The 23,155-nt window shown below is 41.5% G+C and overlaps 1 protein-coding gene and 1 long non-coding RNA gene across 2 annotated transcripts; one reads left to right on the plus strand and one right to left on the minus strand.

Annotated features, from left to right (window-relative positions):
* Positions 1-1,120: 1,120 nt before the first annotated feature.
* LOC148063621 (uncharacterized) lies at positions 1,121-3,108 on the minus strand. Its single transcript, XR_015713588.1, has 4 exons — positions 2,750-3,108; positions 2,487-2,526; positions 2,371-2,416; positions 1,121-1,207 (listed from the first exon to the last, which is right to left on the minus strand). It is a non-coding gene; the product is annotated as an uncharacterized LOC148063621 (long non-coding RNA).
* A 6,028-nt stretch (positions 3,109-9,136) lies between these two features.
* On the plus strand, positions 9,137-13,063 carry LOC148063622 (semaphorin-4E-like). Its single transcript, XM_087811999.1, has 14 exons — positions 9,137-9,251; positions 9,802-9,947; positions 10,020-10,082; positions 10,154-10,252; positions 10,402-10,495; positions 10,564-10,641; positions 10,701-10,849; positions 10,942-11,120; positions 11,197-11,326; positions 11,407-11,632; positions 11,774-11,889; positions 11,964-12,121; positions 12,232-12,284; positions 12,370-13,063. The coding sequence occupies exons 1-14, from the start codon at positions 9,164-9,166 to the stop codon at positions 12,864-12,866; spliced, it is 2,076 nt and encodes a 691-aa protein (XP_087668125.1). The 5' UTR covers positions 9,137-9,163; the 3' UTR covers positions 12,867-13,063.
* The last annotated feature ends 10,092 nt before the right edge of the window (positions 13,064-23,155 follow it).

Here is a 23,155-nt window from a genome sequence, read left to right on the forward strand (position 1 = left end):
CTCAAGATAAGTCGATAAGCTTTCCCAGAAGTTTACTATTTTCAAAGCCTTCAAGTCCGTTACTTCCGGAGTAATTAATATTGTTCCTTCCATGATATCAAAGCAAGCATCATCGTTCCATTACATTGTTCTTAACTGCTCTGCCATTTCTCTTTGCTTCTTTCAATAAATCCTATGAAAAGTACGTCAGTTGCCTTTTTCATATTTTTGTATAACCAATTTAAGAGCCTCTTACTCAGTAAAGAACATTAATCACGACAACGTGACTTCAGTTAATGAGCTTGATTCAAACTAGTGTTTCATAATGAATGAGGCCAATTAATTATTATCCACGTAAATTTAATAGTTTCCTTTTGACTAAGACGCAAAGGTGGTGCTCCAACTTCAGGTAATTTTAAAGTTAAATCAACCAGAACTTAGAGGTTCTGAAAATAAAACTTTTTTATAAGGCATATAATACACCATGACAATTCATTTACATACTTTACATTCATAATGAAATCAGATTTTAACCATCCTGGTCATGCGTTATAACTGATTATATCCAGGAAACGTAACTTAACAAACAAAAATGTCAGTCTTGATTCGATTTTTCATAGATCAGTAAAAACATTACTGACAAGTGCTTGTATTTCCCTTCCTGCATCAAACATTTAATTTGATCGGAGGAATCATGTCAACAAATGTTCAATCGTAACTGTCAGTACACGATCTAGGAAATCCTGCAACGCATGAGTTACATTCAAAATACAAGTTTAAATAATCTCAGCATTGATTTTATGAAAGAAAAATAATTAATCATGTCTATACCCTTTACTGGTTAAAATCAAAATAAGACCCAAGTCAGTTTAAGATTAAAGGAAAACATGAACCGAGTTCCACAGTCGTTTGCGTCGATCATAGTAAGAGGTGGTCCTGCAAAACTGGTTGATTTAGAACGCTCCCAGTTTATAAACAAAGAGTAGTTTCCAGTAACTGTACAGGGGACTCACATACTTGTTTTCCCCTTTGCCTTACAAACAAAACTACATTTTTAAGTAAAATCCCATAAGACCAAAGTAGTCAATTAAGATGAGTCGGTAAAAAGTTTGATTTTCTTTTATTTCAACAAGTGGGAAAACTGAAAAAGGTGATCTGGATGCCTTTCAAGCCAGCCACGATGAAGGCCTCAGGTTCTGGTCACATGACAGTCATCCGCTGGTTTTGCCTGTTGGAGCACAAAGAGTTAATAGCAGATAAAAGTATAAACATTTAAAATAGTTTAAACACATCATGTAAATACTTTCAGAAAAACAGAATTTAACACTTTTATACTCAAACACCTTGTACATAGAGCTTAACCTTTGAATATCCAAGTACAAACCACTAAGGTAAGGGTAAACACTTAAGTTTAAAAAAAAAAAACTGAGGAAAGAGGAAAAAAAAAGTATGGTTACATTAAAATATAAACATTTACACACCTTGTGCATAAAAATTTGGATAAAGAATAAACCCTTTGTCAACAGTTCGAACCTTTTCAGACCATCTATATAAAGTACAATTTTCAAACCATTTGAAACCTTTGATGAAAAAACAAAACCCCACACATTTATAACCATTGATATAGCAAACTATTAAACAAACACCTTATACATAAAAATGAACCATTGAATATCAAATTTGTCAAACCATGGAGAAAAAACCCAAGCGTTTCAAACTTTTGTAGATCAAGTGTGAACACCTCAAATGTTTATGAAACATTTTAAACCATTCTGAATGTAAAAGTAAAGATTTTTTTAGACCCTTGAATATCAAAAGCGAACCTTTATGTATAAAACATTTCAAACCATTGTTAATGAACCCTTGTGAATAGAAAACCATTTCATACCTTTGCTGGATAAAACCAAACATTTCCAACCATTCTGCATATAAAAAGTAAAGATTTTTGGACCTTTGCATTTCAAAAGAGAACCTTTGTGTAGAAAACACAACCATTGTTAATGAACCCTTGTGAATAGAAATCTATTTCAAACCTTTGCTGGATGAAAAAACATTTTCAACCATTCTGGATGTAAAAGTAAACTTTTGTTCTTTTGAATTTAAAAGAAAACCTTTTTGAACCCTTGTGTTCAAGTTCAAACCTTGGTGGATAAGAAGGTTGGCATGATCAACCATCGAAACACCCGTAATATGTTAATATGCACCCTCGTCAGGTACTCCTGGTCACATGACATGCAGCACGCATGTCAAATTTAACTACTCACCAACACTCGCTGGAAAATACATGTTAGCACCTGTGGATGAACCGTTAGCATCAGGATATTCAACCATTAATCACATATTTGGAATGAGAAAGAACTTAAGCATTTTCTTGTAAATTGAATTTCTCACCTTAGCATCAATCCGCTATGGAGAAAGTCAGAGTTAGCAGTAAAACCTGCTGGAAAAAAATCAAAACAAAAGATGGCCAATAGATTTACAAAAAAAAGAAGTTTTAAGTAACTCACGTATGCAGAAATCTGCCTCAGAGAAGGTCAGCATTAGCACCTGCTTAAAATAAAAAAAGAGTACGCATTAGCCAATATATACAATATTCATTATTAGCATTAGCTTTACAAGTCAAGTAACTCTCCTTAGCATAAAAAGCATCAATCTGCTGTAAATCAGGTCAAAGTTAACATTAGCACCTGTTGAAAAGAGTTCATGTTAGCCAAGATATATAATCACAAAAATAATTATAAGCATTAGCTTTTTAAAGAAAGCTACCGACCTTCTCATAGTACATTTCAATCACCAGCGGAGGGCAAAGTTAGAGGTAGCACCTACAGAGGGTTGGAGTTTATCATTTACAAATATGAGCACTATCAAATTAGCATAATATCTGCAGGTTAATCATGCAAAAGCACAATCTTTTACAACATTATCCTTAGCATGTCAATGTATATACAGTCAAGTCTAACAATTAGTGTTAGCATTTCAACATTGGCTACTCATCCTTAACACAGCAGTGAAAGTTTTAGCATCTATTGAATAAAAGTCAAGTTAGCATCAGGTCTGCAGGTCAAGAATGCCAACATTTGTGATCATGTATAACATTAGCATGTCAATATATAGACAATTCATTGTCAATTAGCTATAGCATGTCAACATAAGCTATTCATCCTTGGCAAAGCAGTCACCGTCACCTGCTGAGGAAATCAATATTAGCATTAGCACCCGCTGGAAAGAAAAAAGGTTAAGTTAGTGTCATCATCTTTGAGGCAATGATGGCGGGTATTATAACTTTAGCTGCTCCTCCTCGGCACAGCAGTTATTTCACCTGCAGTGAAAGTCTTAGCATTAGCATTTTCTGAATAAAAGTCAAGTTAGCATCAGGTCTACAGCTCAAGCATGCTAAAATTTGTGATCATGTACAACATTAGCCTTAGCATGTCAATATATAGACAATTCATTGTCAATTAGCTTTAGCATGTCAACATTAGCTATTCATCCTTGGCACAGCAGTCACCGTCACCTGCTGAGGAAATCAATATTAGCATTAGCAGCCGCTGGAAAGAAAAAAGGTTAAGTAGGTGTCATCATCTTTGAGGCAATGATGGCGGGTATTATAACTTTAGCTGCTCCTCCTTGGCACTGTATTGAAAGTCTTAGCATTAGCATTTTCTGAATAAAAGTCAAGTTAGCATCAGGTCTGCAGCTCAATCATGCATAAAATTAGCCTTAGCATGTCAATATATAGACAATTCATTGTCAATTAGCTTTAGCATGTCAACATTAGCTATTCATCCTTGGCACAGCAGTCACCATCACCTGCTGAGGAAATCAATGTTAACATTAGCACCCGCTGGAAAGAAAAAAGGTCAAGTTAGTGTCATCATCTTTGAGGCAATGATGGCGGGTATTATAACTTTAGCTGCTCCTCGGCACGGCAGTTACTTCACCTGCAGTGAAATTCTTAGCATTAGCATCTTCTAAATAAGTCAAGTTAGCATCAGGTCTGCGGCTCAAGCATGCCAACATTTGTGATCATGTATAAAATTAGCCTTAGCATGTCAATATATAGAAAATTCATGTCAACATTAGCTATTCATCCTTGGCACAGCAGTCACCATCACCTGCTGAGAATCAATGTTAGCATTAGCACCCGCTGGAAAGAAAAAAGGTCAGGTTAGCATCATTATCTTTGAGTTCATGTTGGCGGGTATTATAACTTTAGCTGCTCTTCGGCACAGCAGTTACTTCACCTGCAGTGAAATTCTTAGCATTAGCATCTTCTAAATAAGTCAAGTTAGCATCTGGTCTGCCGCTCAAGAATGCCAACATTTGTGATCATGTATAACATTTACATGTCAATATATAGACAATTCATTGTCAATTAGCTATAGCATGTCAACATAAGCTATTCATCCTTGGCAAAGCAGTCACCGTCACCTGCTGAGGAAATCAATATTAGCATTAGCACCCGCTGGAAAGAAAAAAGGTTAAGTTAGTGTCATCATCTTTGGGGCAATGATGGCAGGTATTATAACTTTAGCTGCTCCTCCTTGGCACTGCAGTGAAAGTCTTAGCATTAGCATTTTCTGAATAAAAGTCAAGTTAGCATCAGGTCTACAGCTCAAGCATGCTAAAATTTGTGATCATGTACAACATTAGCCTTAGCATGTCAATATATAGACAATTCATTGTCAATTAGCTTTAGCATGTCAACATTAGCTATTCATCCTTGGCAAAGCAGTCACCATCACCTGCTGAGGAAATCAATATTAGCATTAGCACCCGCTGGAAAGAAAAAAGGTTAAGTTAGTGTCATCATCTTTGAGGCAATGATGGCGGGTATTATAACTTTAGCTGCTCCTCCTTGGCACTGTATTGAAAGTCTTAGCATTAGCATTTTCTGAATAAAAGTCAAGTTAGCATCAGGTCTGCAGCTCAATCATGCATAAAATTAGCCTTAGCATGTCAATATATAGACAATTCATTGTAAATTAGCTTTAGCATGTCAACATTAGCTATTCATCCTTGGCACAGCAGTCTCCATCACCTGCTGAGGAAATCAATGTTAGCATTAGCAGCCGCTGGAAAGAAAAAAGGTTAAGTTAGTGTCATCATCTTTGAGGCAATGATGGCGGGTATTATAACTTTAGCTGCTCCTCCTTGGCACTGCAGTGAAAGTCTTAGCATTAGCATTTTCTGAATAAAAGTCAAGTTAGCATCAGGTCTGCAGCTCAATCATGCATAAAATTAGCCTTAGCATGTCAATATATAGACAATTCATTGTCAATTAGCTTTAGCATGTCAACATTAGCCATTCATCCTTGGCACAGCAGTCACCGTCACCTGCTGAGGAAATCAATGTTAGCATTAGCAGCCGCTGGAAAGAAAAAAGTTCAAGTTAGTGTCATCATCTTTGAGGCAATGATGGCGGGTATTATAACTTTAGCTGCTCCTACTCGGCACAGCAGTTACTTCACCTGCAGTGAAATTCTTAGCATTAGCATCTTCTAAATAAGTCAAGTTAGCATCAGGTCTGCCGCTCAAGCATGCCAACATTTGTGATCATGTATAAAATAAGCCTTAGCATGTCAATATATAGACAATTCATTGTCAATTAGCTTTAGCATGTCAACATTAGCTAGTCATCCTTGGCACAGCAGTCAGTCACCTGCTGAGGAAATCAATATTAGCATTAGCACCCGCTGGAAAGAAAAAAGGTCAAGTTAGTGTCATCATCTTTGAGGCAATGATGGCGATTATTATAACTTTAGCTGCACCTCCTTGGCACAGCAGTGAAAGTCTTAGCATTAGCACTTTCTGAATAAAAGTCAAGTTAGCATCAGGTCTGCAGCGCAAGAATGCCAACATTTGTGATCATGTATAACATTAGCCTTAGCATGTCAATATATAGACAATTCATTGTCAATTAGCTTTAGCATGTCAACATTAGCTATTCATCCTTGGCACAGCAGTCAGTCACCTGCTGAGGAAATCAATATTAGCATTAGCACCCGCTGGAAAGAAAAAAGGTTAAGTTAGTGTCATCATCTTTGAGGCAATGATGGCGATTATTATAACTTTAGCTGCACCTCCTTGGCACAGCAGTGAAAGTCTTAGCATTAGCACTTTCTGAATAAAAGTCAAGTTAGCATCAGGTCTGCAGCGCAAGAATGCCAACATTTGTGATCATGTATAACATTAGCCTTAGCATGTCAATATATAGACAATTCATTGTCAATTAGCTTTAGCATGTCAACATTAGCTATTCATCCTTGGCACAGCAGTCACCATCACCTGCTGAGGAAATCAACGTTAGCATTAGCAGACCGCTGGAAAGAAAAAAAAAAAGGTCAAGTTAATGTTGGCAGGTACTATAACTTTAGCTGCTTCTCCACGGCACAGGAGTCACCTCACCTGCAGTTAATGTTTTAGCATTAGCATCTTCTGAATAAAAGTAATGCAAGCATCAGATTTGCTGGTCAATTATGCTAACATTAGCCTTAGCATGTCAATATAATGTATATACATACAATAAATAATTAATTCTCATTAGCCTGTCAACATTAGCTAATCATACATAACCAGTACAGACATGAGTGATAACAATTTTTACATTGGTCAAACATCACACTTTAACGTTGCATCTTCATCGCCGTCTTCTTAGAACCTGCGCCATTGTCAAGAAGTCCAGCAGCCCCAACATCTTCCACCTGAAGTAAAGAACAATGTTGTAACATTCTTGGAACTTGATAGCAATTTTAAAATGAATGTCTGTTGAATGTTTTAGCTCAATTCAAATATAAGTTTAATTCATATACTTGACACTTTAGCAGATGTAGCTTAATTTGTCAAAGTAGCACTTGTCAAAAAAGTGGAGAAGAAAGTCTAACCTGTTGGTCGAAGATCCGCTGGGCCTTCAAGTCTTCCTCCTCAAATTGGAAATTTCAGATGGAAAATAAAACTAGTCCAAAAAGACGTAAATATTTAGTCCTTTTAAAGCCCGTTTATTATCCATTTTGCCCGTTTAATAACTTTTAGTGTGTGTGGTGTATGTGCCTGTCACTGCCCTGCACCGCGATAGGAAAAGAAAAGGTACTCACGGTTAGACGCTTCAGAGATTGTTGGACGACTGGACCAGAACGTTCCTCATCCGCTGAAAACATCTGCAGCTCTTTGAGCTCATGCATCACCATCAAACTGATCACAGTTGCAAACAATCAAGCTCCAGAGAGCCGAGGTGGCATCTTCATCTATGGGCATGAGAGACATGGGGCCTGATGGCGGAGGTAGGTGCTCGAGCTTTGAGTTGTAGCTCGGCGGGATAGGGGCTGCAGCTGCTGGGGCTCGAGTATTAATGGAAAAGGTACTCACGGTTAGACGCTTCAGAGATTGACGACAGGATCAGATACTACTCGGAGTAGCATTTTACTCACCCACTGCAAACACCTCGAGCTCTTCAGGTTCAACAAGTCATCTGAAAAGCACAAAAGAGACAAACTTCCAATATTAAGCTTCAAGAGTTTAATCATTTGCACTGAAAAATACATTTAGAAATGTATGCATTGTGCCAACCCCTGAAAATTAACTCGAGTGTAATGCAATTAAAATATAATTTAAATCACCTGTTAGCGCGACTGTTCACGAGCTCCTGAACTCACCTCCAGCTTTATACACTCGCGACAGGTGTTACTAATCAAGCGCATCACACAGGTGCGAACAATCAAGGGAAATCTTAGAGCCAGAGGAGTCACGTGACTGTTTTTAAGTCTGGTCATATTCGTTTGGCAAATTTCAGCTCAGATATTTGATACTTTTAGAAATCATTCATATAAGGTAGGCTCACTCACAGGTTATAGAGACGCAGTTCAGTTCATACGAAAATACTTTTATTAATCATTATATACAAGTCATGGGCTTTTGCATGAACCACAGAGAGAAAGATTTAAACCAAAAAAAAACACGATTTCATTACACTCTACACTTGTATTACATTTAAAGTAGTTCCAATACTATTTACACTGTCCATCTTATGACAGCTACATTTTGATGTTTTATTTCTTCTACTGATGTGATTATGTATTCGTAGATATTTAAGATGATATGACCAAGATTGTTTTAATTATTTTTGAAGAATTCATTGTTAATTATTTGATTCTTTTTTTTCCTGATGTGTATAAAGATTCAATAAAATGTCAAAAGAAAACAACAAAAAACAATTTATTTTTTGTTCAAAAAATGTTACTTCAATCTAAGATATTATTAAAAGCGCTTTCTCTGAAGTTATCTTTTTTTGTGGCAGTGACATATGATGCGTAGGATGTTTGTGTTTTAATTATTCAATCTGAAAATAAGTTGCTTCTTTACAGAGAGCAGAGGTGAAATTGTTTTGGTATATTTGGTTCCAAGATCATTTAGGTGCAGATGATGAACACATCTTCACCACAAGCAGCATCACAAGGCAGACCATCATCTTCTGATAGATGGTTCAAATGGTTCTGTGTGTTAAAGTGACAAACATAGTAAACATAAGGTCACAGAGGCCAGAATGAGATGGTCATGTACAGAATAAATACATATTTTGTAACATAGCCGTGGAATTCTTCTGTTTGTATTCAATGTGAATACTTCAATATTTATCAAGCAGAAAAACAGATCACTTAACACAAACACAAACCTTTACAAAAATCTTACTTAAGTGTTTTGCTGTTATCATATGTATTAGTTTGTAGAAGTGTTTATTAAAATGTTTTACAGCCACATCTGGCTCCACGGTTGTGGGTTTTCAGGCCCCCAATTTATACTATTGGTACAGAGAGAAAACAAGTCATGAAAAAACAAAGATCCTCATAGAAGAGTAAATATTAATAATACATTCTAGACACTTGTTGATTATAAGTGTTAATATATATTTAAGTCGCCCCAAAAATATTAATATGTCAACATTGCTAACTTTAGTATAATTTCTGCTTCATGAATTCCACTTAGCTTCTTGCTAAGTTAAATTATCACATAGGAACAAAGTCATTTTCACTACATAACACAGTCACTATTGTGAGACTTTATTTGTCATACTTAAAAGAATCAGCCTTTAATGCCTTTCATTTCTACACAGTTAGATTATAAATATAGCTACATCCGGCATTATCTGGTACACAACCTTAAAGAAACCTGACAATTCTGAGAAGCAAGAATGAATCTACTGCTGTACTTTCTGCCCCTGCTGTCGGCCCTGGCCTCAGTACTGGACCCTGTCCCTCGCAGATCTGTGCCTTATGACAGTAAGTAACACTTAAGACGTTGTTCTTGGTACAATAGTCCATTAGTTCATTCATCATTAATGATACATTAGTCCAGTAGTTTATTCATCATTAATGATACATTAGTCCAGTAGTTTATTCATCATTAATGATACATTAGTCCAGTAGTTTATTCATCATTAATGATACATTAGTCCAGTAGTTTATTCATCATTAATGATACGTTAGTCCAGTAGTTTCTTCTATGTTAGTCTTTGTATTCTATGTTAGTCCTTGTATCCTTTGTCTTTGTTATTTTCTTTGATCTATGTTCTTTATCTTTAGACTTAAGATTGTATGAACTTGTTCTTTCTCTTTATTTCTCTTTGTTCCTGTTCTTATTTTATTTTGATTTATTTTAATGAAAAATTGCTATATTTGCTGTGGCTAATTGGAAAAAAACAATTTCCCGAAGGAGACCTGTTGAAGACCTTTGTTGAAGGATCAATAAAGTTCTACCTACCTACCCAGTTTATTCTTCATTAATGATACATTATTCCAGTAGTTTATTCATCATTTATCTTCTACCAAGGTGACAATAATAACACGTTTCAAGAGAAGGGAGTGTTGGACTACTCCACCATGCTGCTGAGGGAGGACCTGGGCCTGCTGATGGTGGGTGCCAGTGGGACGGTGTACGCCCTTGACCTCAATGACATCACAAAGAAAAATGACTCAGTAAGAAAACTACTATACTTTGTTCATTCTGCCTCTGTGCTCTTTAACATTTCACGTGATGTAATCTTTCAGGTGAAATGGGACGTGACACCAAAACAGGCTTTGATGTGTGAAAATAAAGCAATTGATGCAGCTGTAAGTTAAGATGTGTGTTTTCATATGTGTAATCCAGAACTTAATCTTTGGGTGATTTTATGAACCAACAGACTGAATGCAGGAACCAAATTAAAACCCTGCTGAAAAAACAGGACGGCCGGATGTTAGTGTGTGGAACCAATGCTTTAAAACCACAGAGTGATTACATGGTGAGAACTGTATGTTTATATAATGATGTGTTCATGAAAGATGTTTTTGCAAAACAACAAAACATTTTCATCATCATTTATCAAATAGTCATTTTATGTGAACATTTTTGAGGACTCATATTAGATTACCTTTATTGATGTGTTTGCAGTCATACATGGATGGAAACTTGACTCTCGAGGGAAATAATGAAGTATCAGTTTGTCCACATGATCCTTCTGACAGCTCTGCCTCCCTCATGATCGGTCAGATTTATAATGTTAAAGTATGTGATGAATCTTTTTCTGCACTAAAACATTTTTTTTATTTAAAGGAGACGATGTGTACTCAGCTGTTGGAGAGGTTTTCTCAAAAGGATCTGCAATCAAAACATCCCAGACAAGCTTCTTTGGTAAATGAGATCAAACATCAGTGTTTCAGATCTTCATCACATTCATCTATCCATGACAGATCCGACATTTGTTTCAATGGAGATGATGCCTGAGAGTGAAAACAGTGACACTGGAGATGATGACAAGATCTACTTGTTCTTCAGTGAGAAAGCTGTGGAGTATGACTATAAAACTATGCATGTTAGCCGAGTAGCTCGAGTCTGCAAGGTGAAAACAAAAAAAATTGGATGTCTTTATTAATAGATCTTTATGTTGTTTCTTCCTTGTGTTTACATTAAAGTAATGTTGGTGTTTTTTAGGGAGACCATGGAGGTCTTTTTGATCTTCTAAACAAGTGGACATCATTTGTTAAAGCCAGACTAGAATGTCCAGTTCCAGGTTGCAAAGGAACTTCCATGATCCAGGACACATTCCGCTGGTGTGACCCCCAACAAGACTGGAAGTCATGTTTGTTCTTTGCTGTCTTCACATCACAGACGTGTGTATCTTTCATCCAAGTTTTAATACTGTTGCTTCTCAAAGTTTATCCATCGTTACACATTCTTTCTATGCAGTTGCTCAGCAGTGTGTGTCTACAGTGTGACAGACATCAGCAGAGTGTTTTCAGAAGGAACATTCATGATAAGGTATTCTGATGGATGGATGCCCAACAAAGATCCATTACCAGTTCCTCGACCTGGCTCAGTAGGTTTGCTATTTTAAAATTTGTTTGAAATATATTCCATACATCGTATGAAATCCTGCTTCTGCTCATCTTCTTGCAGTGCATAGATAATGCAGCACGGAAGGCTGGAATCAATGATAGTAGAAGACCTCATAAATTCATAGTTGAAGATAGACTTGATCTTCCCATAATAATTAAGGAGGCCATTGAGCCACTGGGAGGAAAAGCGTTGATGTTGAAAGGAGGAGGAGAATTCAGAAACATCATCATTGACCAGGTTCAGACCACAGATGGAGACAAACATCATGTGATGTTCATCGGCACAAGTGTGTATTTGTCATTGTCTCTTGATTAGAAAAAAATAATGTGCAAATATAAAACAAATCATGAAAATCTGTTAAAATATGGTAATAAGTATTTAATTAATGTCAAACATAAAAACAACTGTTTGTTTTCTGACATGAAAGATAAAGGAACCATCCTGAAAGCTGTGAACTATGGTGGTGAGATTTTCATCATAGAGGAAGTTCAAGTCTTTAAGACCTCAGAGCCCATCAAGATTCTCAAGTTCTCCAATGTCACGGTAATTTTATGACAAAGTGTTGAGCATCATGTTGAATTGAATCCCTGACATGAGTCTTTTTTTCTGATGTGCAGCGTCAGATCTACGCAGGCTCAGACTCTGGAGTAGCACAGATGTCCCTGTCCTCCTGTGGAAGATCTTTGTCTTGCATGGACTGTGTTCTTGCCAGAGACCCTTACTGTGGCTGGGACCACGCTGCTGGCAAATGTTCAGCTCTTTCTGATTCACAGGGGTGAGTATCTGTTCTAAAATATGAGGTGCAGTGTTCAGGGTGGATCACAGTACACATCATGGTTATTTTGAGATAAAAACATATTAAAACATAATTATATTTTTCTTCAGAGAACTGCTCCAGAGTGTGAAAGAAGGCAATGCTTCTCTGTGTCCAAAGACTGGTGAGTGAATCACACCCCTGACAAAAGTCGCCTCCAACATAATGAATATAAGAACAGCTAAAATGTTGACCTGTGTCTTTCATAGAACCTCAAACTGAGAATAAATCTCTTACTGCTCCTGGAAATGTAAAGCTTCTATGCTCTCTGGAATCAAAGCTGGCAACGATGAGGTGGGAGAAAGATAACTCCCCACTGATCTCTTCACCTCATCGTCTGGAGCAACAAGATGGACTGCTCATCCTGAAGGTCTCAAAGTCTGACACTGGTCACTACCGCTGTCTGTCTGTGATGAGCTCCAAAGATGCTGAATACAAAACCACAGTTGCCCAGTACAATGTCACCATTGAAGAAAAGACAGAAGAGACCCAACCTCAACAATACGATTACGCTCTCCTGTCTCTGCAGATTGGGTTGCTGCTGGCGGTTTGTTCTGTCTGTGGACTCCTGTTTTGGAACTTTTACAATGGCCACATTGCTTTAGCCCACGTAGGCTCTTGGCTGAGGGATCAAGTTTGCACCAACAGCAAGGAGCAAGTGATTAACAACCAAGAAAATGGAGATAACGTTTCCACTCATGTGTAAAGATCCTGAGCAGACCTCGACCATGCATTGTCGGTTTTAGGCACGGGTGAACCTGGTAGTGTGTGGGGTGACATTTAGATTAATAACATTAATCTGTCAAACTGAGCCTGAGAAACCTGGGAGTTGTTTGATAAAGACATGTCTCTTGTTCAACACTGCAGAAAACTGATCAGAAACTGTTTCCTTCAACTGAGAAAAATCTCTAAAGTTAGTAAAATGTTGTCGGAACATGATCTGGATCTTGTAATCCAGGCGTTTGTTCCTTCTCGTCTGGACTATTGTAACAGTTTGTTTTCATGTCTTACAAGAAGGAGCTGTCTCGCCTGCAGTTAATACAAAACTCTGCAGCGAGAATTCTAACCCGCTCTAGTAGAAGAACTCACATTTCTCCGATCCTTAAAACTCTTCACTGGCTTCCAGTTTCTTTTAGGATCAACTTTAAAATTCTGGTTCTTACTTTCAGAGCTATTGATGGTCAGGCTCCTCCTCACATCACTGATCTGATCCAGCCTTACACCCCAGCTCAGGCTCTGAAGTCTGTGGATCAGAATCTACTTATGGTTCCTCGCACACGGTTCAGGACCAGAGGAGAGAAATCTTTTCAGGCTGTTGCTCCTAAGCTTTGGAACAATCTTCCTCTCTCTTTGCGCTTGATGGAGTCTACTGACTCCTTTAAGAAACATCTTAAGATGTTTCTATTTGTTCAGGCTTTTCCTTGATTTTCTGGAACTCCTGTTGTGTTATCAGTTTTATCTTGACCTTTAAAATATATACTTTATTGAATGTTGTTTTGATTGTTTAAGCGCTTTGTGACCCTGGTCTAGAAAAGCGCTATACAAATAAGAATTACGTACTTACTTACTTACTATTATTCAAGGTCTAAGTGTATGTGGTGGAGCTGGTTGAAGGTTGGTTGGTGTTGTCAAAGGGTGACTTTGCTGGTCAGTAATTTAATGTAGCACCAGCAAGAGAGACACAGGCTCAGTTAGAGTTCTTAAACAACTATTTTCAAAAAATAAATAATTACATTAAACTCTACACTTGTATAGAGTATCACATTTAAAAAAGCAAAAATACTATTAACACCGTCGATCTTATGGCTGCAACAAAAAAAACAAAACATTTTGATGTTTTATTTCTTCTACTGATATGATTATACCTTTGTAGATATTTAAGTGACTTAGATTGTTTTAATTACCATTTCAATACATTTATGGTGTTTGATGTGATGTTATTTTGATTTGATGTGTATAAAGATCCAATAAAATGTAAAACAAAAAAAAACATGACAGAATTTGTATTAATTTATTAAAACATAATTTTTGAATGTGTACAGGATAATACTCCACTTTAACAGAATTGAAGAATAACACATTTCGAAAAATGTATTTGTTGTTCAATATAATATGTGATTTATTATGTGAAATTATGTCAGATAATAAAAATAAAAATATGCAGAACGACAGTTTGTCAGTGTTGTTCTCTATGTTAATATACAAAAGGATGTTGCATTAATGTTGTTCAGGGTGACGGTATAGAGGGGGACAAAAACGTTGGTTTTTGCCGTCCTGAGTCACCCAATCATATACAGAGAACTCCCCAACGTCGGATTCAGACGGCCCGGGTAACATTTGACGTTTCGCCCAACTCTTCGTTGCCACGGTAACGTGACGTGTCGGTGTTGTCATTTGGCTACTGTAAATCTAAAACTATGAAGCACACTTGAAATGTTTAATGTCGACAGTGTGATTCTACCCCCGATTAAGCTTACCGACCTCGAACCAATTTGAGGTGGTACACGCGTCCAAAAATCGGTAAAAAATGCAGCTGCTGGCACTGCGTTTCTCTGCGGTGCGGCCGGAGGAGCGACCCATCATCCCCCGGGATATTATGAAGAGGAGACAGGGATGCCGCGCCGGAGTTAAACGCCGGGAGCTGAGGAGAGCTTATCGACCGGCGCTCCCGTCCGTCGTCATGGGCAACGTGAGATCTCTTCCAAACAAGATGGACGAACTCGCGGCGGCGACCAGGTTCGACCCGCAATATCGACGGTGCAGCATGCTGATGCTTACGGAGACGTGGCTGAACCAGAACCACACGGACGCGATTGCTGCGCTGGATGGATTCTGTTTATTGCGCGCGGACCGGACGGAGATGAGCGGGAAGAGAAAGGGCGGAGGACTGGCGGTGTTCGTTAATGAGAAGTGGTGCCTTCCCAGGCACGTCACTCTAAAGGATCAACACTGCTCTCCTGACATTTAACTTTTGGCGCTGAGTCTGAGACCCTTCTACTTGCCACGGGAGTTTTCACATGTTGTCGCGGTGCTTGTGTACATCCCACCGTCGGCGAGCGCGGAGGCAGCATGTGACGTCATCACTGGAGTGGTGAACGGGTTACAGACTCAGAGCCCTCAGGCCCTCTTTATCATCTCCGGTGATTTTAATCACGCATCTCTTTCTTCCTGTCTGCCCAAATTCAAGCAGTACGTCACTTGTGCCACCAGGGACAATAACACACTCGACCTTTTTTATGCGAACACTAAAGACGCTTATTTATCATCCCCCCTTCCTCCTTTGGGACGAGCTGACCACTGTCTGGTCCATCTCCTACCTGTTTACAAGCCACTTGTGAGCAGGCAACTAGCAGTGACTCGCTCGGTCAAGAAGTGGTCTGATGAAGCTGAGGAAGCTCTGAAGGTCTGCTTTGAGACCACGGACTGGAGCATTTTCAGTGAGTCCCACAAGGAGGATATTGACAGTCTAACTACATGTGTCACGGACTACATCAACTTCTGTGTGGAGAGCATTGTACCAACCAAAACTGTACGATGCTTCTCCAACAACAAACCCTGGATTAATCCTGATATAAAGGCTCTCTTAAAGGTGAAGATGAGAGTCTTTAGGTCAGGAAACAAAGAGGATCTGATGGCAGTCCAGAAGGAGCTGAGAAGAAAGATCAGGGAGGTACAGGAGGAAGATGGAAGAGAGTCTGGCCAATAACAGACTCACCAAGATGGCGCCGCACGAGCAGCAGCTGGTTACAACAGCTCCCTCTTTCTTCTTACTTTTTATTACACTTTTTCCATTTTTTTGGCGTCTTTTTAATTTTTTCTTTAGAGTGGTCAGATCTTGTTGCCGTTGTGCACAAAACGAGACCACTTTTACAACTTTTGCATACGGTTTTCTGCTATTTTCGTCACTTTTGGGAACTCCGTCGGCAGACACGCTCAGCGGGTCTATTGTTTACACAAGGGATCAGCTGTTGGGGTTGCAACACCGCTCTCTCTCTCAGCGCGGAATGGACGATCCCGCGCATGTCTCCATTAAAGAACAAGTGTGCACTAAGGACATAGAGTTTGTTGCGGTGGGCATCCGCCCGTATTACATCCCGAGGGAGTTCTCACATGTGATTGTGTTCACTGTTTACATTCCTCCCTCTGCGGACGCAGCCGCAGCGAGCGAGAGGCTGAGCGCCTCAGTGTCGGACATGCAGCTCAAACACCCGAACTCTCTCCTGCTCATAAACGGGGATTTCAACCATGCCTCACTCTCCTCCATTCTTCCCACCTTCACACAATACGTGAAGTGCCACACCCGGGAGGACAAGACTCTGGACCTTTTGTATGCAAATGTAAAAGGTGCCTACACCTCCACCGCCCTGCCCCCCCTCGGCCGCTCTGATCACAACCTGATACGTCTGCGACCTGAATACACTCGCATGGTGAGGAGACAGCCTGCACAGAAAATAACTGTTAAGATGTGGAATGATGAAGCCAAGGAGAGGCTGAGAGACTGCTTTGAGTCTACAGACTGGAGCGTGTTCTCTCATGGTGATGACATCGACACCTTCAATGACCATTCCACGGATTACATAAAGTTCTGTGAGGACAACGTCACGCCGACCCGCAAGGTGCGGTGCTTTGCCAACACCAAGCCATGGGTGACCCCTCAACTTCAAGTTCTGCTGAACAAGAAGAAGAGGGTGTTTGCTTCAGGGAGCAGAGAGGAGCTTAAAGAGGTCCAGCGAGAGCTCAAGAAGGCGATCAGGAAGGCCAAGGAGGAATACAAGAGGAAACTGGAGGAGCAACTGGCGCAGGGAAACACAAGGGATGTGTGGAAAGGCCTGAAGAACATCTCAGGTCATGGCCAGAGTGGAGCCAGAGCCACAGCAGGGGGAGACCAAAGATGGGCCACTGAACTTAACCAGTATTTCAACCGGTTTGATCAGGGCCCCCCTCCCCCCTCCATCTCTGCCCCCCACTCTTCACAAAGCTGTTTTTCCCCTGCTTCAGCCCCCTCCCCCCAACTGTTCTCACCTCCAAGCCACCTTTCTCCCCCACAACACGCCCTACTTCAGCTGCCCAACCCCCCACAGCCACCTCTCTCTGTTACATCGGAACAGGTGAGGAGAGAATTAAGGCGACTGAAGATCAGGAAAGCTGCTGGACCAGATGGACTCAGCCCCAGACTGCTCAGGGACTGTGCTGATCAACTTTGTGAGTTGGTCACACACATCTTCAACCTGAGCCTCAAACTGGAGAAGGTCCCGGTCCAGTGGAAGACCTCCTGTGTGGTTCCGGTTCCCAAGGCGGTGCACGCGAAGGAACCAAGCCACTTCAGACCAGTCGCCCTGACCTCCCATCTGATGAAGACCTTGGAGAGGCTGGTACTCCGCGAGCTACGCACGACGGTGAGCTCTGCGTTGGATCCGCTGCAGTTCGCCTACAGGCCAAAGATGGGGGTGGACGACGCCGTCATCTACCTGCAGCACCGGGCACTGACTCATCTGGAAGCCGCCGGTAGCACTGTGAGAGTCATGTTTTTTGACTTCTCAAGTGCTTTCAACACCATCCAGCCGGCGCTGCTAAGGAAGAAGATGGAGGACACAGGAGTTGGGACACAGCTGGCAGCATGGACGATGGACTACCTCACCAACAGGCCGCAGTATGTGAGGCTGCAGGACTGCAGGTCTGAGGTGACCATCTGCAGTACCGGGGTGCCTCAAGGGACAGTGCTGTCACCTTTCCTTTTTTCCCTCTACACGGCGGACTTTACCTATGACTCCAGCAGCTGTCACCTCCAGAAGTTTTCTGACGACTCGGCCATTGTGGGCTGCGTGTCTGGGGGGGGCGAGCTGGAGTACAGGTCAGTCATCAAGGACTTTGTTGACTGGTGTGAGAGCAACTACCTTTGCTTAAACACCAGTAAGACAAGGGAGATGGTGATTGACTTCAGGAAAAAGTCCCCACCACATCAACCGGTGAGCATCCAGGGCTCGGACATTGAGCTAGTGGACAGCTTCAAATACCTGGGTGTTCACCTCAACAATAAACTGAACTGGTCCACACACATCAACGCCGTGTACAAGAAGGGCCGAAGTCGCCTCCACCTCCTGGGGAGACTGAGGTCCTTCGGAGTGTGCAGACCACTTTTAAGGACCTTTTATGACTCCGTGGTAGCCTCTGCTATCCACTACGCTGTGGTCTGCTGGGGAGCAGGCAGCACGGACCGGGACAGGAAGAGACTGAACAGGCTGGTCACGAGGGCCGGATCTGTCCTGGGCCGCTCGCTGGACTCGGTGGAGGAGGTGGGAGAGAGGAGGACACTCTCCAGACTATCCTCCATCAGGGACAACGCTCTTCACCCACTGCACCTGACCGTGGAGGAGCTGGCCAGCTCCTTCAGTGGCAGGCTCAGGCACCCCCAGTGTAGGACGGAGCGTTATAGAAGGTCCTTCATCCCAACTGGTGTCAGGATATTTAACTCTACTTTAAATATCCTGATACTAATCCGTAGTGTTTTTCTTCTCGTGTGTTTTATTTTATTTTTTTGTTTTTATTTTTATTTTATTTTATTTTATTCTATTGTATTTTGTTAATAGTGTTAAATTTCTAATTTTGTAAATAATTTGTATATTTTTAAGATCGTTTTTATTTCATTTTGTATTATCTCTTTTATTTTTATTTTTTTCCTTGCACTTTATTTTTTTAAACTGCACTGTTGTAAAAGTGTCTTTCCCCTCTGGGGATGAATAAAGCTTTTCTATTCTATTCTATTCAAGCTGTAGCGGCGGGCGATCAGAATTGGGCTGACAACTTAAACGGTTATTTTTCAAGGTTTGAGGTGTCGGCTCCCCCCCCCCGTCTTCTACACCATTCACACCTCTACTTTTACCTTCTCCTCCCCCCCGAGCTTGTATTGTTTCAGCCCCCCCGCTGACTCCACAGGGGACAATGCCCCCCCACCCCAGCCTGTCCCTCACACCTCTCCAGGTGAGAAATCAGCTCAGGAGAACCAGGACAACAAAGGCCCCTGGACCAGACGGCATCGGTGGCAAAGTACTCAAGACGTGCTCTGACCAGCTATGTGAAATTGTTGGACTTCTGTTCAACATGAGCTTGACCCTGGGAAGAGTTCCACTACTGTGGAAGACGTCCTGTGTGGTACCGGTGCCGAAGACTCAGCACCCTAAGGATCCCAGCTGCTACAGACCTGTGGCCTTGACATCCCACCTTATGAAGGCTCTGGAGCGGCTGATCCTTAGTTACCTGAGTCCTCTGGTGCGCTCCTCCATGGATCCGTTGCAGTTTGCCTACCAACCTGACATCGGTGTGGAGGACGCCATCATCTTCCTTCTCCACTGAGCACTTTCTCACCTGGAGTCGCCTGGAAGCACTGTGAGGATCCTTTTCCTGGCTCCAAGCAGTGCTTTCAATACCATCAGGTTGAACATCCTGAGGGACAAGCTGGAGCTGTCTGGAGCGGACACTCACCTCACCCGAGGATGAGGACCCGGGATGGTGTTTCAAAGACTGTACTGTGCAGTGTAGGGGTCCCCCTGGGAACAGTGTTGGCACCGTTCCTTTTTTCACTGTACACTGCAGATTTCCAACACCTGTCTCCCACCAGTCACCTGCAAAAGTTCTCGGACGACTCCGCCATCGTCGGCCTCATTAAGGACGGGGATGATGGGTCGTACCGGGGACTTGTCCAGGACTTTGTTGACTGGTGCCTGGAAAACCACCTCCAGATCAACTCCAGCAAAACTAAGGAGTTGATTGTGGATTTCCGGCGGTGTCCCTCCATCTCCCCCTCACCACTGAACATCCAGGGACAGGACATTGAGATTGTCACGTCTTACAAGTTCCTGGGTGTTCACCTCAACAACCGCCTGGACTGGGTGGATAACACTGCTGCTCTTTATAAAAAAGGGCGGAGTAGACTCTACCTGCTCCGGAGGTTGAGGTCGTTTGGTGTCCAGGGGCCACTCCTGAAGTCATTCTATGACTCAGTAGTGGCCTCTGCCATCTTCAACGGTGTGGTTTGCTGGGGGAGCAGCATGACAGCAAAGGATAGGGCTAAACTGGACAGCCTTATTAAGAAGGCCGGTTACGTCTTAGGGCGCCCCCTGGATCCTGTGGAGGAAGTGACTGGGAGGAGGATACGGAGCAAGTTGGCCTCCATGAGGAAGAACTTGTCTCACCCTCTCCAGCACACACTGAGGGCATTGAGGAGCTCCATCAGTGATAGGATGCTCCATCCCCGGTGTGTGAGGGAGAGGTACCGCAGGTCCTTCCTCCCTGCTGCCATCAGACTCCACAATAAGAACACACAAAGATAATTATTTAACTGCACCTTTCTTGTTATTCTTGTAAATATGATTGTGTATATAATATAGTGCAGATTTATTTTCTATTCTATTTAGATTTTTTCTTTTCTTTTTAATATTTTATTTCTGGGTGTTTTATTTTATTTTATTTTATTTTTTTTTGGTATATTACTCTTGCTGTTGTTAAAACGAATTTCCCCTCGCGGGACAATAAAGGATTCTGATTCTGATTCTGATTGATTTGTATTTTGAAGCTTGGATTGTTCAAGAGGCTCTCGCGGAGTTATAAATGCTTAAACGGTCCTGTAAAAGTGACTATATTGTATATTTTTAGGTGTTACAACTCCTGGTCTGGAAAAGCGCTATATAAATAAAAATGACTTACTTACTTACTTACTTACAATGTTGAGATTGTTTTATGAATGAGTAAAATAAAGTCTGGATGTGCTATTTCGCTTGATACTCTTTATAATCCGGTGCGCTTTTGTATGAAAATAGACCCTTTCATTGAGATTGCGTATATGGACATATGTTTTCTTTATATTTAGCTGCTATTATGAGCAATCTATGTGAGGTTTGTCAACAGTAATCGCGATCCTGCAGAGCTGACATCACACGCTAATAAACAGGAGTTTAGAAAAACACACATTGACAAAGTAATGATCCAGTTCCTAATAAATGTTCCTTGTTTAGTTAACTTGAAAAAATCTGTATTTGACCTTAATTTTTTACACACCTCAGACGTAGAATCTGTTCAAAACATGCGTACATCTGATTTCTATTAGGTCACATCATTACTGTATCCCTCCGCCGTGCACGGAATGTAGACCCGTCACACCACAGGAATCAAATGGGATATTGTGCTTGTTTGTTTAAAAGTGCCATGGAATACAATTGTAGATGCAAGTAAAGATTCTGTCCATTTCTGATATTTATTAACAGAAACTGACTGATATTTATATCATGATTCATAATAATATCCATCAGTGTTACAGTAAGATATCCTCACACATTACACGTATAGAAATCATTTTTATCATGTCAAACACGACCATGTAAGGAATACCCGAAAGCATTTCTATGAAAAATTAGCATATATGATACTGTATTGCCTAAAATACACTATAGATTAGATAAGATTGACTTCATTATATTTTTATTTATCTTAATATTTGCCTGTTGTTTCATGAATCTATCTTGTTTTTGTGTGTGTTGCAGGTGGTTTGCTGCTGGTTATTGATCAATGAAGGCAGAAAGACACATAGATTAAGACAGAAACATCCTACCCATAATATGGCCCTACACAAAACTTAAGTCAAACAAAGCAGTTTGAAAAAATCGATTTTAAATTGAAAAATATATTTTTTGATGGAAGTAATTCTTTTTTGGATTGAATAATTGTCAAGGTGCTGAAGGAAACCCAGGCGCAGAAAGTGTCTGATTGTCAAACTTGACAGATTTATTAGCAGCAGGCAGAGGGATCGTCACAGGTAGTCCAGGAAATATATATCCGACAGGTACGATATTCAGAAAAACAGGTCAAGGGCACAGGCAGGCAGAAAAATGAGAAAATGTACCAGGCAGGAGAGAGAAAAACCCAGAACAAAAAAACAAAACACAGAATGAGGCAATACAGAGACAACAAAAATACACGTGAAAAGTCTTAGCTCTGGGTCTTGGGTGATGGAATGTTTTTTTAGTCTGAGCATTGTACTCCTGTCGAGAATGTTCCGAGTGGGCTCCCAGGAACGCTCCTCAGGCCCGTAACCCTGCCAATCCACCAGGTACTGGTAGCCCCGACCAACCCGCTGAGAGTTGAGGATCTTCCGTACCTTGAACACCTTCTCACCCTCAACCACCCTAGGAGGGGGAGGAGGTTTAGAGGCCGGAACCAGCGGGGACACTCTAGTGGGTTTAACCTTCGAAACGTGGAAAGTGGGGTGAATGCGCATCTCCTTAGGAAGGCGTAGGCGGACCGCGACAGGGTTCACCACCTTGGTGATGGCATAGGGTCCCATGAAATGGGGAGCGAGCTTATGTGAAGGTAAGTGGGGACTGATGTCTTTGGTGCTGAGCCCCACTCGGTCCGCCACCTTGTAGGCGGGAGCGTCTGAGGCCGCCAAACTCAAAAGTTTCTTTCTTGCCTTAATCCAGGTCAACTTGCACCGCTGGACTAGAGCCGATGCCGACGGGACTTGGACCTCCTCCTCGAGATCAGGAAAGAGAGGAGGTTGTAGGCACACTCGAACGGACTCATTCCCGTGCAGGAGCATGTGAGCGAGTTGTGTGCGTACTCGACCCACGGAAGAGCCTTGACCCAGGTGGTGGGAGCGCCGTAGACCAGGCAGCGGAGAGAGGTCTCTAGGTCCTGGTTGACCCTCTCTGTTTGGCCATTGGCCTGAGGTGATACCCTGAGGTGAGGCTGGGCCGGGCCCGATGAGTCGGCAGAACTCTGTCCAAAAGCGGGAGGTGAACTGGGGCCCCCGGTCCAAGACAATGTCCCGGGGCAGGCCGTGGAGACGGAACACATGGGCTAGGACCGCCTCGGCCATGTCTCGTGGTCCGGTAGCTTGGGCAGCGGGACAAAGTGGGCCATCTTGGAGAACCTGTCGACGACAGTCATGCCCTCTGAGGCCGGCAGTCCGGTGACGAAGTCCATAGATATATGGGACCATGGACG

This window comes from Callionymus lyra, chromosome 16 (genome assembly GCF_982586985.1).
Source record: "Callionymus lyra chromosome 16, fCalLyr1.hap1.1, whole genome shotgun sequence".
Taxonomy (NCBI): Eukaryota; Metazoa; Chordata; class Actinopteri; order Syngnathiformes; family Callionymidae; genus Callionymus; species Callionymus lyra.

Bases quoted from the DNA above. Each gene is read 5' to 3' on its own strand.
- LOC148063622 (XM_087811999.1), top strand. From the start codon at position 9,164: ATGAATCTACTGCTGTACTTTCTGCCCCTGCTGTCGGCCCTGGCCTCA. The intron at 10,496-10,563 runs GTCAGATTTATA...TTTTATTTAAAG, and splicing joins CTCTGCCTCCCTCATGATCG to GAGACGATGTGTACTCAGCT. The intron at 12,122-12,231 runs GTGAGTATCTGT...ATTTTTCTTCAG, and splicing joins GCTCTTTCTGATTCACAGGG to AGAACTGCTCCAGAGTGTGA.